The 15,356-nt window shown below is 46.5% G+C and overlaps 1 protein-coding gene across 2 annotated transcripts; it reads left to right on the plus strand.

Annotated features, from left to right (window-relative positions):
* On the plus strand, window positions 1–15,356 carry WDR89 (WD repeat domain 89). 2 transcript variants are annotated; one of them, XM_066608188.1, is made up of 3 exons: window positions 39–122; window positions 6,989–7,037; window positions 12,874–15,356. In XM_066608188.1, exon 3 carries the CDS (start codon window positions 12,908–12,910, stop codon window positions 14,054–14,056), a length of 1,149 nt encoding a protein of 382 aa, XP_066464285.1. In that variant the 5' UTR covers window positions 39–122; window positions 6,989–7,037; window positions 12,874–12,907; the 3' UTR covers window positions 14,057–15,356. The 2 variants fall into 2 exon arrangements, with proteins under 2 accessions (XP_066464284.1, XP_066464285.1); XM_066608187.1 differs by lacking the exon at window positions 6,989–7,037 and having other exon boundaries at window positions 1–122.

The following is a 15,356-nucleotide window of genomic DNA, read 5'->3' on the forward strand; positions in this document are numbered from 1 at the left end:
CTGACCTAGAGACCATGTGACCTGACATCATCCCAGCGCCTCGGAGTGCTGTGCACATGGCAGCCGGAGGCTCCTCCGTGTAGGGTTACCCGCGGCCGTCGGCCCCCTGCCTGTCCGTAGAGGTAAGTGCAGCGATGCCAGTAGTAATGTCCTGCCTGCTGGGGCTTGTAGTACCCGTCACGGGCTGCTGGCTTCATCCCAGTGTTTGTAGCCATGGCTCTCCTTGTACGATGGTCCCCATTAGGTAGTGTGCGGCCAGTTGTCCTGGAGATGTTGGGGATCTTGCAGGTGATGGACGCTTTATGTTGCATTGGAAGTAGAAGCCATGAAGCTACTTTGCAAACAGCCATAGGAACCTCACAGTTTGGGGTCTGCAGGTGTCCTGCAGCCCCATGTATCTCCATGGTTACGGGCCACGAGCCCCGTGTAATCTGGATCATCTGCCACTATGTAACCTGCAGTACAGATAGCCCTGCCACACGGGGCAGCATTCAGAATGAAGGACCATTCAGTGCAAACGCAGCCAACGACTGATGATTCGGCGTTCATTCATGCAGGCAGTAATCGTTGGCGCCTTCACTTATACAGGGAACAGGAACAACTGCCAATGTGAGCGACGTATAAGCAGGCGGTAGGAGCGAATGCCGACATCAGGAGAAGCGGTCCGGGGGAGACTGTCCGCAATTCCCTTTGAGGGACGGGTCGCACCGCACGATGGCCGACTGCAGAGTCCTTCCAATATCTAGGAAATTCCATGCTTTTTCCTAAGCAGATTTTTGCTTTGGAATCTGGAACGGGCGTTCCTCTAAATTCCACAGCCATAAAATAATATATCAAGACATGAGCTTAGCCAGCCGGGGAAATAAAATGCACACTTATGGAAAAAAAAAAGTGTGCATGTAATATATATATATTTTTAATCCTCAAAACAATCTATCTTGAGGGTCTATGAATTGTCTCTGGAGTGATTCTGCGGCCCCCGAGTACGGCATCTCCATGCTTTTTATCCCTGCTGTCTGTAACTTCTGTCCGCTGACCTTTCTCTTCTGCGCACACGCTGTACGTTTATTACACCCCCAGACGCCCCTCTCTGGCTGACTGTCTCCCCTGAGGTAACATTGTCTGTGGATCCACAGTTGGCATCCGCCCGCTGATTAGCAGCAAATACTGTTCCTTCCATGCTATTGAAAAGCGCCTTTTCCTGCACACTAGCGGAATTAAATAGCTATTTTTGTGAGTGGAGAAAAAAAATCGCTGCATGTTTTATTTTAGTGTGGATCCCGCACAGATCGCTTCCATTGAAGTCAATAGAAGCCATTCGACCCGCGGCCCATCCATATTGACGTTGCAGATAGGTCGCGGGTACCCGCGTTATAGCCTAATGATGGTGCAGGAAAAATAAACATAAAGGAGAAAAATGACAGGAACGCATAGATGCCGGCTGCGGGCACGGGGTCAGATGCCGGCTGCGGGCACGGGGTCAGATGCCGGCTGCGGGCACGGGGTCAGATGCCGGCTGCGGGCTGCCACATGCAGAATCCACCCTGTTTGTGTGACGCTGGCTTAAATTCCGCCTCAGGACTACTTCTCTCTCCCCTTGTCCTTTCTCCTCACCTAGCTCTGATGGCCTTACTAAGTGTGTGAGCGCAAAATATCTGATTAACCCCTATTGTGCCACTTCATAATGACCAATCACATCTGTATAATCCATCAGGTGAATCACATCATTTTTCATTAAAGCACTTCTGTGAGCCTTAGGCCCAATGCACACGGGCGGATTTGCATTGCTTAATCCGGAGTGGGCATCCGTCTATGGATTCCGCAACAAATTCTGCCCATAAACTTGCTTTTAAAACAGCTTTTCCCTGTCCACGAGCAGAAATCAATTGCGATTTTTTTTTTTTTCCAACCACGAAGGGAAAATCGCAGCATGTTCTATTTCAGCGTGGGTTCGATGCGGACGGCTTTCAATAAAGTCAAAGAAAGCCATCCGATCCACGGCTCGTCCGCAGCTGTCACTGTGGATGGGCCATGGAATCTGCGTCATTACCTAGCAAGGGTGCGGCATGATCTGTACTGCGCATGTGTGCCGCTGCGGGATCCGACCCGGCCGTGTGCATTCAGCCTTATAATATAACAGATTACATAAGAAAGGAAACTTATTTTTGGGGTACCAAAACACCTATTTTTGGGTAACACATCTGTAACTATGGAGACACATTGGTCTGCATAGATTCTGTGGATCTATGCAGACCAATCTTCGGATCAGCTGCGGTAAGACCCCCATCTCTGGGCTCTGAGTTTATCTAGAATTTTTGGAAGCAAAAAGATTGGAGTGTTTCCTAATAGTTTGTATGTATGAAGACCCTCTCCTCGTATAGCACTGCTTCTAGGGGAGAACACTGCCATTATATGGCGCTGTACAGAAATCCTCTAATGTGCCATGCAGTCCATAGTACAGAACTGAGGGGACACCATGTGTCTGCCTGGCTAGGGTCACACAGGGCGGATTTGCCGCAGACTGCCGTTGCATATCCGCACTGTGGCAAAACCGCTGCGTTTGCAGTGCAATGCAGCACAAATGAGATTTGCCAAAAAGCTGTTCTCACAGGACGGATTTTTTCCGCACAGCCGCAGTGCGGAAATGCAACTGCGTCGCGGTTTTAAAAGATGCAGCATGTCCATTCTTCTGTCTTTTCCACAGCGCTTTTTTGTCCATAGACCTCTATGGACGCAGAGAAAACGGCACCAAATACGCGGCAAAAAGTACAAAAGCGCTGCGGAAAAAAACGCTTGTGGATTTTTCCACACGAAAATCCGCAAGCCCAAATTAACCTTTTGAAGTGGTTTTGCCGCAGAAGCAGTTCTTCTGCGTCAAAACCGCAACGGAAAAACCACAGCAAAATCGCAACAAATCTGCCCTGTGTGACCCTAGCCTAAAGTGACTGAAGCTTCACAGACTGTGTAGTCCAGATTCCAGCTGTGGAATCTCGCATGGAATGCGGCCCTGACTGTAGTCGGTGACCCCACATACCTGTCTTTTTTCCCCTTCTTCTTTTATCTGTACTGCAGATGGTCTGGCCGTCACACATGTGCAGTACAGATTTTCCTGTGCCGTCGCCAATATTGTTTGCGGAAGGGCTTCGGGTCAGATGGCTTCCATTGACTTCAATAGAAGCAGTTTGTGTGGGGCCCGCAGAAAAATGGAGCATGCTGCGATTTTCTTTCTTTTTTTTCTTTTCTCGCCCTTTCTCTGTGAGCGGAAATTGCAATTGATTTCCACCAGAGTGCATGAAAAATCACTTTGCTGTAGCATGCTGTGGGCAGACGCCTGCCGCGAATTCTGAAATTCAAATCCACCGGTGTGCATGAGGCCTTAGGCTCCCGAAGTCACAGCAAGTACTGGAGAATGCTAAGGAAGGAAGTGAGTATGCCGGTCCATGAAGAGCGCGGGGCGGGCCTGCAGGAAAACCTATTTGCATCTCCTTTTATTACAGCGTGGGGAAATTTTGAAAGAAGATGGTAAAAGTACCGTGCACGTATAGCAATATAACACTGCGAAACGGACAGCTTATTATCAACACTGTTACATGCACGGCTCGGATTGTATAGTCATCATGATGACCGGTTCCATTTAAAGGAACATTCCCATATAGAGTAATTATGGCGTATCCACAACTTCTTCTATACATTCCTGATAGGTAAGGATATAGGAAGGGGATCCAGAGACCCTCTTGTGAATCAGTGGCCTTCACAGACTGCTTTTACCAGTGAAATTGGTTAGAGGCTGCACCTGTGTGTCCATTGAAGTCTATGGGAGTTACAGAATGAGCCGGGTGCTGAGGAGCTTCATAGGATTAAGAGCAGAGAAGAGCAATAAGGAAAGTGCGCGGATACAAGGAAATTGTCATAGTGGATCTTTCTTCTGAAGCTTCTATACCCTTAAGCCAGCTTCACACGGCCGAGAAAACTGCATGAGGTTTGAGTGATGTGCGACACATAAATCTCACTAATATGAACCCCATTCTTTTGAATGGGTCATATACATGTGTGACTTGTTCCCGCATCGCCATGCGAGAGACAAATCGCGACATGCATTATCTTTGTGCGTTGTCTTGCATCTCCTCTCCCGTTGTGTTCAATGGGGTCGGTGGCAGCATCGCACCACACGCTAGGCGCATGGAATGCGATGTGACGTTATCCCATGGGAGAAACTCTGCGATCCTCTACTGCGGCTCTCATTGTTTTCAGCAGGAGACCTCACATCGCATGCACCCAGCACATATGCTGCCGCCGGCCCCACTGAAAACAGTGGGAGATGTGATGCGAGAGCAAACACATGATAGAACATACTACGATTTGTTTCCCACATCACTCGTGTGTATGAACCCCCCCCCCCAAATAAAAGGATGGGGTTCATATTCGTGCGTCTCTCAGCGCACAAATCGCGCATGATTTTCTTGGCCGTATGAAAACTGCCATAGGGTCCTTCTAGATGAGCCAATTATCGTTTGTGTGATGTTCCCTCGTTTGCTGTGTTTAGACAGGCAGAGGCGTCGTTAACTCGTTCACACAAGAAATCGTTTAGAATCGTTCAGTGTTTCGCATTCGTTGTATAAGTGACTAAGAAGGACTGAACGAATGCTTGTTAAACCGAACGATTGGTGAACGAGCCAACGAGGGTTTATATGCCTGCAGTAAATGAACAACGAATGGAAAGTGAACACTTGTTGTTTGATTGTTGGCCGCGTTTAGACCGAACGATCATCGATCACTTTCGCTCGTTCGAACGATAATTGTTCTGTCTTAAAGCCCCTTTATTTCCTCTAGTCTGAGCTAAACTTGATGTGAAGTTGTACAGTAGCTGTTATTCCCCAGTGTGTCCACTAGGTTGTGCCATTACTCCAAATGTCATGAGCTCAGCAAGTTTCCCATTCACAACCCAGTAATGTTCTACTACTAGTCTATGGAAGAGTGTACAGGGCATCGGTGAAGAGGGTTGTGCCAATCGTCTAACCCCCGTGCATGTAGAGCTTATAGAGTGCCCCTGCAGTGGCAGATACGACCATGTATTACATGGTTGCTTATCCACTTGAATGGGCACCAAGTAAATGCTACATTTAGGACCCATTCATAGAGGCGAAAACAAGTTACGCCTAAGATTCTGGGGCACAAATCACATTGGATAACTCACAGCTATGTGCCGCCTAAGCGGTGTGAGGCAGTGGGCATTGTATGTTCTATTATCATTGGCGATGCGGATCAGAATATGACCTACACGGATTTTTTTCCCTCTCTCCATGCTGGCCAATGGTCCGTGAGAAAAGGCGCTCATGTGAATAGCCTAATTGGCTAAAATGGGTCCATATGCTGTCCGTGAAATACACAGATGGGATATACACCTATCTGAATGGGCCCTTAGGCTGGCTTCACAGAGATGTGAAATTGCGCGTGCCTTAGTGCAACCTATCTGCGCACTGAACGTTTTGGTTTTTTTTGCGCATTTATTGGCATATTTTACTGTAATTTGTCTGTCTTCAGGGCATATATATTTGCACACAGCAAACAAACCAACTGATTGGAATGGCTAATTAATTCCTAATGTGTTTTTTCCAGCGCAATTACGTAGTGTATTATGTAGGTGCATCTACGCAAGAGTGTTGAGGCAGCAGTATGCAGTCCTAAGCTCTCACTCACGACCTGAAGGTTGCGGGTTCAATCCCTGCATGGTTCAGGTACCCGGCTCAAGGTTGACTCAGCCTTCTGAGGTCGGTAAAATGAGTACCCAGCTTGGTGGGGGGTAATAAATAAATTACCTGAAAGTGCTGCAGAATGAGTTGGCGCTATACAAATACCAAGACTTATTTTTAAAAGATTTATGCTCATGTTAAAATATATCATTGCGTCACTTTCATCAGGATTGAATGAGGTGGAGAAAGAAGCATTAGGCCTCGTTCACATGCAGGATCTAGCCACTGCAGAAATCCAAGGCTGACCCTCAGATTTGTCCAGCAGAGTTACCCGTAGAATTGATGTAGATGAGCATGTGGATGTAGCGCCATCCAATGGACAGATCTGCGTGATTTCAAATCTGCACTTGGCAAAAGACTACTGAACATAATGTGACGTGGAAAGCCATGTTTCCATTGCAAGTGTGAGCGCAGAAGCCATATTGTTCTACCGTATAAACGAGGCGTAACGGTATCTGCGGCTTTAGAAGTGCGCAGTAGATGGGAGGTGAGTGCCAAAGACGCGTGTCTGATCTTAGTGCCTGTGGCGTGTACCCGCCTCGTGGCCAGCGCTCTGCTGCGGGGAACACATTAACAAGAATACAGCTTTGTTCCTGTTAAGATGAAAGGAAGAACATATCTAAGAAAGGCGCCCTCACTGATACTTCAAATCTAAAAAAGTGGCACATCAGGAACTGGATAGCAAAGGATATAGCATGAGAACAATGTAGGAAAGTTAAAACAAAATTTAAAAAACCCTCATATTTAAAGGGGTTTTCCACTTTTGGCATCATGCTAGAAGACGATATCAATGAAGGTTCCTGAGCGGAAAACGTTCACTCCTTCAGCTGGGACGTTGAGTGAGATCGATGAAAGGTGACGCACGGGAGATGTGGAGACATTTTCCTATAGGCAATCTGATTGGTTGTGGTCATTTAAATAAATAAATAAATAACCGTGAAAAATAAGAACAGACAGGATCCCAGCCTCCTGGAGGAGGAACAGTTCTGCTTTATTCACATATGTAAAGTTCCACTGCGGTGCGATGTTTCCCCAAGATTGCCTTTATCAAGCTGGCATATGTTTGTAGTTTGGGAGTTGGCGCCTGGCGATCGCCTGCACGACTGGAGTGATTTCTTGCGCGGATGTATCACCGGGGTTTGAACAGGGTTGGTTGCTGTGAGCGGCAGCGCCGCTTTTCTTTTGATAATTGACCTTCCTCACTATGCGGGACTGTTCTTTGTATTTTATTTCTACAGGTAGGAACATTACTAATGGCTGCTGTTTGGGTGAAAACCATAGCAACAGGTAATTTTGCCTGTTGATAGATTATACGTACTTGTTTATAGAATTGGAGTTTTTGTTGCAGGTAGAACTGCATTTACCTGATAAAACTGCCCGCGTCTGCATGGCGCCATTGTTTGTGGCCCCGTGGGAATAATTAAACTAAGTAGATTGGAGATAGACTGTCTTAGGCCGGCTGCACACGAGCGTGACGGTCTCCGCCGCGGAATATTCCGCGGCGAAGCCCGTCACGGCGCCCCCCCAGAGACCCCATACTTACCAGCGGATCCGCCGTTCTGAGAGCGTGCTGGAGTAACAGTAAGGCCTCCTTCCCACGAACGGATTTCCGCCGCATAATTCCGCGGTGGAATTCCGCACCGTGTGCCCTGAGCTATTAGGTTCAATAGAACCTAATAGCTGTGGGCAACGCAGCGGATTTTCGCCGCGAATTACGCGGCGGAAATCCGTTCGTGGGAAGGAGGCCTTACTGTTACTCCAGCACTGCATTGATTGGCTGAGCAGCGGCCAAAGAACCAATCAACAGCCAGTGTGTTGTTGAGACGGGATTTATGAATTGGCTGAAACCGTGGCATTGATTGGCCAATTTATAAATCCTGCCTCAATACAGCACTGGCTGTTGATTGGTTCATTCAGCGCTGCATGAATTGGCTGAGCAGTGGCCAAAAAACAATCACAGCCATCGCATGGGTTCATCCAGTGCTGCATTGGTTTGTTCTAGAGTGCTGCTTAGCCAATCGGAGCTATCGCTTCCTGGAGGCAGGATTTCTGAATCCCACAACCACGAAGTGATCTTCTGTGGGCGAACGAGGACTGCAAGAAGCGTGGGAGAACCAAGCGGTTTAGGCAAGTATTCCATTTTTTTTTTTTGAGTGCAGGTAGGGCTTATTTTCACGGCAGGGTTTCTTTTCTAATGTCAAAATCACATGAAAACTGCGATTTCGTGCAATGCAACAAAAACAAAGGCTCCATAGGGAAACATGGGATAGAAAATAGCCTCCAATCCCACCTGAAGCAATGCAGTCCTCATCCCTACATCACTGTGACGCCTCTTCTGCGTGACTATTTTCTGACCTATTTGTAGTGCCCGGACGTACGCAGTTGTTCCATGGTAAATAAGAGAAGAATTCCTGCTTTTCACCTTTATCGGAGCATTCCTGGTGTGCTTTCAGTAGGAAGATCTCCTATTTCCTGTCTCTCTGCTGCTCACCAAGTAGATGTGACTGCTCTGTCTACACGAGACATCCAAGCCATTTCCTGCTGTGCGGCGGAAGAGTTTGGCGCCTGCAGCTTTGATGCTATTAACTACGGGTTCAGTTTATGGCCTGATTTCATATTTATTTAAAGGGATTTTCTACAAAAATGTAACAAATAAGTTGGTGAGATGAAGAATACTTGGAGGGCACACTAGCTGATATAGTGGACCCCTGACAGCTAGTTTTCTTAAACATACGTACACGGCCAAACTTATTTTTGTGGCGCCGGACCCGTCTGGTTCTAATTAGTAATACTGTGATCACAGATTCCCTGTTCGGGTTGATATATGGGGCTTTCTGTCCATCTAATTCAGTGGCCGGGACCCCTGAACTCTGACTGGGAAAAGGGTTAATAGCATTAATGCTGATCGCAGCTATTATGGGTGCATGTGTCCACTGTGTATAGAGCAGGTTTGGCTTCCAGGCCCGCTCCATTCAAGCCTACCGCTGGAGGGTGTACACCCTTTAGCGTCAAGGGGTTAACATGGCGGCAGGGGGTAAACTGTGTAGATACGTTTATACTGTAATCCTTCTTCTACCACCTTAAATTGAATAGATTTGATTTGAAACACAGAAATCCAAGTTCCTGCCCTCATATCGGTGGTATTCTATAATATATGTATCTGCCGGCAGAGGCTGCAGGATGGTGCGGGGTTCCCCTCTCATCCTCATTATATTGCATACTACTTTAGTTAGGAATATAGGCTGTGTGGATTTAATCTGCGCACAACACGTGGGATTATCCTTAATCTGACTGGCCGCTGCTTTACAAATCTCAATGTCACAGACCCGGCCTGTTACTCCATCCTCGGCATTCACTCCAAGTCAGCACTAAACACATTATTGACCTCCTCGGATCTCGCTGTGTGTGAACCCCGCTTTCTCCTTTCACAAGTGCGATTACGACATATCATTTTACGCCAAATTTCCAGGGTAATTTCCGGGGGCAATTATCTGTCACTGCCGGCTATTAGATGCACTTGCAGTCACCTGCACTCTGCAGAAACCCTCTACTGGGATAGATGGGTGTATGAATAAAGGAAGAGCTGAAATGTTATCCGTAACCTATACTGTGGGAGTCTATCATTAGCTGTGGTGTCACCCAGGACTGACCTGGCGCTGGCTACAAGCCTGGCCGTTTTCTAAGGTTGCCTTGCTCAAATTTCATGGCAAAAAAGCTGCTAATGAAGCACACTTAGCGAATATAATCTGAGCAGATACTTAAGGGCCATAATCGGCGTAGAGTGCAACTGTTAGATACAATATCTTTATAGTATAGTACTCTAATCGTCCCGCCAAGTGTTTTATAGATGTATTTACAGTAGTCTGGGCAGCTTGTGCCACTAGTAGTAAGGAGAACACATGGACCCGCTCTAGTGCTAGCGGAACACCTTCCTGAGAACTTCTAATTGGAGGAGGGGTTGTCCAATGAGGATAGCCCCTAGAAAGGAATAGAATTACTTATTAGACATGTCATTGTAGTCCCAGTGTAGAATTCTTGCCCTTGCAGTCTGTTAGTAGGTAGAGGATATTTCTCAACTGCAGAGACTTTTAGGCCTCCCAGTAGAGCTTCCTCTTGCAGGGACTACTTTTTGTGTGCCGTCACCTCCCTCAGAAATGCTTTTAGGGAAGAGTTACTCTGTATAGTGCTTGGCGACAAAACTGCTTTACGACATTGTGGACTTACTGAGATACTGAGGTCCTCTGACATCTCTATAAGCCCCTGATTAGAACTGCATACAACTTGGAGAGCAGGATTTGAACAAATATGGGTTCCTGGCAGAGAAGACTCTAAATTGCTGAATGTTAATAGTAAGAGCAGGAGTGTTTGTACGGCCATCATCCCATGTGAATACACTTGCCTTCAGTTTCTTCAGCCATTCGTATCGTTTTGCGGGTATAAAAATGCTTGCTTGTTGGCAGCACATCTCCCCATGTAACCAGGGTGGTGTGCTGCTGCTGACATATGCAATCTGTATGAGGATGAACAATCGTAGTAATGATCGTTTGTCCCCAAACTTATGCTCATCTGGCTGTGAAATTGCCTTAACGCGCCGAATGGAACGACCTGCAATATTGTCAGTCTGCACTCATTAACGGGCGTGTTTGCCCTTAGTAATACCACCTTTACTAATAAAAGCTCATGGACACAGTACGATCCCAAATCATAGAATGGTAGAGTTGGAAGGGACCTCCAGGGTCATCTGGTCCAACCCGCTGCTCAGTGCAGGATTTACTAAATCATCCCAGACAGACTTGTCCAGCCTTTGAAGGAGAACTCATCACCTCCCGTGGTAACCTGTTCCACTCATTCATCACCCTCACTGTCAGAAAATATAGCACCCATAGACAGTTACTGTACCTGCACAGAGAGGTCCAATGGTCACTGCTTCTAGGGAAGAATATGGGGCTGTACGTTTATGAAGGGGATAGTAAAATACAGTACAAAAGCACTTTCATATGGGAAAACTCTTAAAGGAGTATTTCGGAGACTGAATAGATGAAACTGATTGGTGGGGGCTAGCCACTGGGACCCCCATCGATTCAGGGAACGGAAGTCCCATGTCCTGCCTCCTCCTTACTGTGAGGTTGCTTCTCCTGGTATTATTGTACCTTGTCACCACCCAGAAGCTAGGGGTTTGACAGGGCTAGGATGGAATAACGGTAGACCTTTTTCTGGTCCTGGAAGGTCCTAGCTGCGCGGTGATCTTCACCCCGCTGCTTCGCAGCTCACACTCACCCCTTCCTGCTATCGGCCATGTGCTGCCCTCCTCCGTGTGGCCAGCCATCAGATATGTGCTCCACCCACCCACCCCGCTGCTATAGTGGCTGTTTAGTGCTCCTCCATTTCCCTGGCCATCGGGTATGTGCTCCACTGCTGCCTAGCGGTGAAGGAACGCCAAGGCCGGCATTCTCCTTTGCTCCGGATACTCAGCTCTCCTGCCTCCTCTCCCTTCAGCACGTGTCAGCGGCGCCGCTGCTAAGAGGCAGCTGGGGAGCGGAGTAGCCCTCAGCGCTACAGCACGGGGTATAACAGTGGCATCGGGGTGTATCTTCCCCGGCCGAAAAACTGCCTTCCCGGGCGGCCGGTCGCACATTATTCTCTGCGCTACACCATGCGGGAGTAAAGCGTCGGCATTCATTTTACCATGCCCTGGAGGGTTGGTTTGGTTTCCAGTTTGGCTTAGATTATAAGCTCTAAATGCCTATATGTTCCTGCTGTAAATAATTAGGCAAATAATTTAAGCCTAACTGGAAAACGGATCCGTAACCCTAAGGGAACTGTAAAATGAATACTGACACTGGCAGGACCTTCCAGGCCCTGAAAAATGTCTACCAATCAGAAGCTAGGGGTGTGACAGGGGTGTTCCTCCATGCAAGCCCTGTCAAACCCCTAGCTTCCTGGTGGTGACAAAATGCAATAATGCCGCTTCTCCCACCCATCGTGACTTCTAATTGAATGGAGTGGGGGTCGCACATGTACAGAGCTGCTCCATTCATGTTTAGTGGGACTGACGGAGAAAGAGTACAAAGCATTTGGTTATTTCCATCAGCCCCATTGAAATGAAGGGAGCAGCAACCAGTGTTCTAGTCAATCTGAGAAGCAACCCCATAGTAAGGAGAGGGGAGGAAAATTGCTCCTCTATTCTCGGGATCGGTTGGGGGGGAGGGGGAACCACCCAACAACCAATGTATAAGTTTTCAGCTATCCAGTGGATGGGTGAAAACTTGTAAAAAAAAAAACCCTTTGTCTCTGGAATACCCCTTTTAATTTAGTATTCTGGGATTAAAAAAAAAAAAAAGAATTTTGGAAGCTTTACAGCTCAGTGATGATGATCCTCATGTGACAAATCACATTAATGAAGTTGTTGGAAAGACTCGACTAAAGTGATCAGAAGCCTCAGGGGAGCCTGTGTCTTGTAAATACTGTGCCGTAAATGTGTGTGCTCATGGCTTGGCTGTTAATCGTTATTTGTACAGTAACTATGGGTATCCCCGGAATAGTAATGAATATGAGCTCACGTTTTTCTTGTCATCTGCAGCCTTTGACAAATGGGCCTGATTGTTACATATTTACTTCCTGCACTCAGAGGGAGAATTGTGGTTCCATAATACAGTGAAGTCAAGGGCTACCCAGCGACCTTGGCCATGACCTGTCATACAGCCAAAGATCACAGTGGCATGCTGCCTTCATTGCACAACAATGAAAGTGAATGTGGTTGCATTGTGATCTGCAAGTTACCGCTACACAATATTCACAAGAAGTGAAAGCCTGTGACTGTCGCGGCACCACATGTTATATGGGACTCTTACGAGAAAAGCAGTGCAACCCTTCACTTTATGGATATCCCTGAAAACCCCTTTGAAATTGTAGTCTTCCATCTGAGATCTAGGGAGATGGTCCATCCTACGTAAGTGGCATCTAGCAGTTGCTGATGGGCATGTCCCACAAGAGTCGTCTTCTCCAGCACCATCGCAGCCATGTCTTGTAGCTCGGTAATAACCACATATAAATTGACTACATTTTCTGTTAAACATGTCTGTATAGGTTCATTTAATTACTTTTCCTATTGTTTTTTTAATAGAGCTAAAGGGAAAAACTGAAGATTTGCCTTCATCATGGAAGCTTTAGAAGAACAGCTTTGGCATCTCAACATAGCAAAGCGATCAACTATGAAAGACAGCACGACTTACGTACTTGACATTGACGTGTCGAAATCAACGGAGGAACAAAACAGTCAGATAATTGCGATTTTGTGTTCAGATAAAGCAATTAGATTATATAACAAGGAAACCATGACCTGTCTACAAGAATATAACGCACGTCCCGCTGTGCTGAGCGGCGTGCGCTTCTCCCACACAAACAGCAATCTGGTGTTTTCAGCTTGCAGCGATGGTGCTGTAAGACTCTGGGACGCTCGAGTGTCGGGTACTGGCGCAGTACAGGCGTATACTGGGTACCCATCCAATGTCTTTATCAGCTTTGATGTCAGCTGTAATGACCTGGTCATCTGCGCAGGTACAGAAAAAGTAGATGAAGATGCCTTTCTGGTCTTCTGGGATGGAAGATATACTCCAAATACAGAATCTAAAGAGCCTCTCGGCTCTTATTCGGAGTCTCACGATGATGATATCACTCAAGTTTGCTTCCATCCAACCAACCCAAGCTTGGTGGCCACTGGTTCCACCGATGGGCTAGTCAATGTGTTTGATATCAATGAAAATAATGAAGATGATGCACTGACTTCCACCTGTAATTCTGAATCCTCTGTGAATATCGTTGGGTGGGCAGGAAGGGATTATAAGCAGGTCTATTGCCTGACACACACTGAAGGGTTCCTCTGGTGGGATCTTGAGCAGGTGGACACGGAGGAACCAATCACACTTTGTAAAATAGAGGATATGAGGGAAAATGTTAGCGGGTGTAGCATCGACTACCTCATTAGTGGTTTCTATCAGAAAAGGAGGAATAGCTTGCTGCTTCTTGGAGGGTCTCAAGGTGGGGACATCAGTTTGCTGAACTGTGGTTTGGATAAGGTCACACATTTAAAAACCTTAACTGGAGGACATAGTGATATTGTACGCTCAGCCTACTGGTGTGAAGGGGACGACTCTTTGATAACTGGCGGTGAAGATGCTCAACTGCTCTTATGGAAACCAAAAGCCATAGGCACGTCGCCTAAAAAGAACTCCATGAAAATGGCTTCCTCTGTGCAACAGAGGGTTAAAGTGCACAGCGCCAAATCCTTCTTGACCAAGCAAAAATGATCGCCATTAGTAGAAAGATTCAGTTATGAGCTTCCATGAACGCCATGTTACAGATCCATACCACAGCAATATGCATGAGGCCTTATCTCTGATCTGTGTTATAGCTGAAAGTGGGAGCAAACCCTCAGAAAGGCGTTTCCTATTTTGCTTTGATGGGATCTCCTCCCATTTTTGGCAAGTCTTGTATAGGTATAACACAAACTGGGTATAAGGGTGCCTGTACACGGCTATGGGACTGATCTATAAAATACCATCTAATAGAATTTGGTTAGCCTGATATGGCACCTCTCTGTGCCAGCTTTTAGGGAAAAATAAGGTGACTTACAAAGGCACCACACGGTGCCACCCTAATATGGACCCATAGGGGTCCACGGGCAATATCACGTGAGTGGAACCTAAGACTGTGGATGTTCCTTTTTTTTAGAACTGTTGGTTATTATTTCTGCCCCTTTTAAAGACCATCAATACAACACTGGTTGCTGTACAGTGAGTGGCACTGCCAGCCTGCATAGGAGTGTGGAGATCTCTTGCTGATGGGTTCCACAGCCAACCTATTACTAAGCAACTGCCCAGATATTTATAGCAAAATAGAGCTTTATCAACTGAAAATTGTGCTAAAAAGTTGCACATTTTTGGCGCTTTTACTGGTGCAAAAATTGTTTAACGTACTTCTTTTACTCCGACTTGTGCAACTTTAGGAAAAAATGGGCATGGTTTGTTGGCTTAACTCGCTAGTTCCAACAGATTTATATATAATTTACACCAGAAACTGGCATAAATTATACAATAATAATCTTTACTTATATAGCGCCAACATATTCCACAGAAATCTACTCCGCTTGTAGCTGGTGTGGATTTCTCTACACGCATACTGGCAGATCAAGATGTGCCTAATATATGAAGAGGTGTGTTCATGTACTAGATGCTTTGTGTGCCAGCAAGGATTTCACTATCTTGTCAGATTCTCTTTAAGATTGGTGCTTCAAACAGAAGTCGCCCTGGTTACAGTGATATGTGTGCTGTATGTATTTGTGCTGTAGTTTGGGAGAAACTTGCACTTTGTTATTAGCACCTAGACATGAAGTAATGCTTTTGATATTCAGGAACTGCAGGCTAGCCCCTTCCAGTCATTGATTCATAGTGGGTCTGCCAATTGTCAGATATCTCTATGCACAGTAATCCTTGGCTGCAGGTGTGGGGGTGGTGAAGGGGAAGGCTAGCTGCAACTCATCAATATTGAGGACTTCTTCTCTCTGTGACTACTAATAAAAATGCATGTTTCTTAGAGATGAGCGAGTGT

This window comes from Eleutherodactylus coqui, chromosome 6, assembly GCF_035609145.1.
Source record: "Eleutherodactylus coqui strain aEleCoq1 chromosome 6, aEleCoq1.hap1, whole genome shotgun sequence".
In the NCBI taxonomy this organism is placed as follows: Eukaryota; Metazoa; Chordata; class Amphibia; order Anura; family Eleutherodactylidae; genus Eleutherodactylus; species Eleutherodactylus coqui.

Bases quoted from the DNA above. Each gene is read 5' to 3' on its own strand.
- WDR89 (XM_066608187.1), top strand. From the start codon at position 12,908: ATGGAAGCTTTAGAAGAACAGCTTTGGCATCTCAACATAGCAAAGCGA.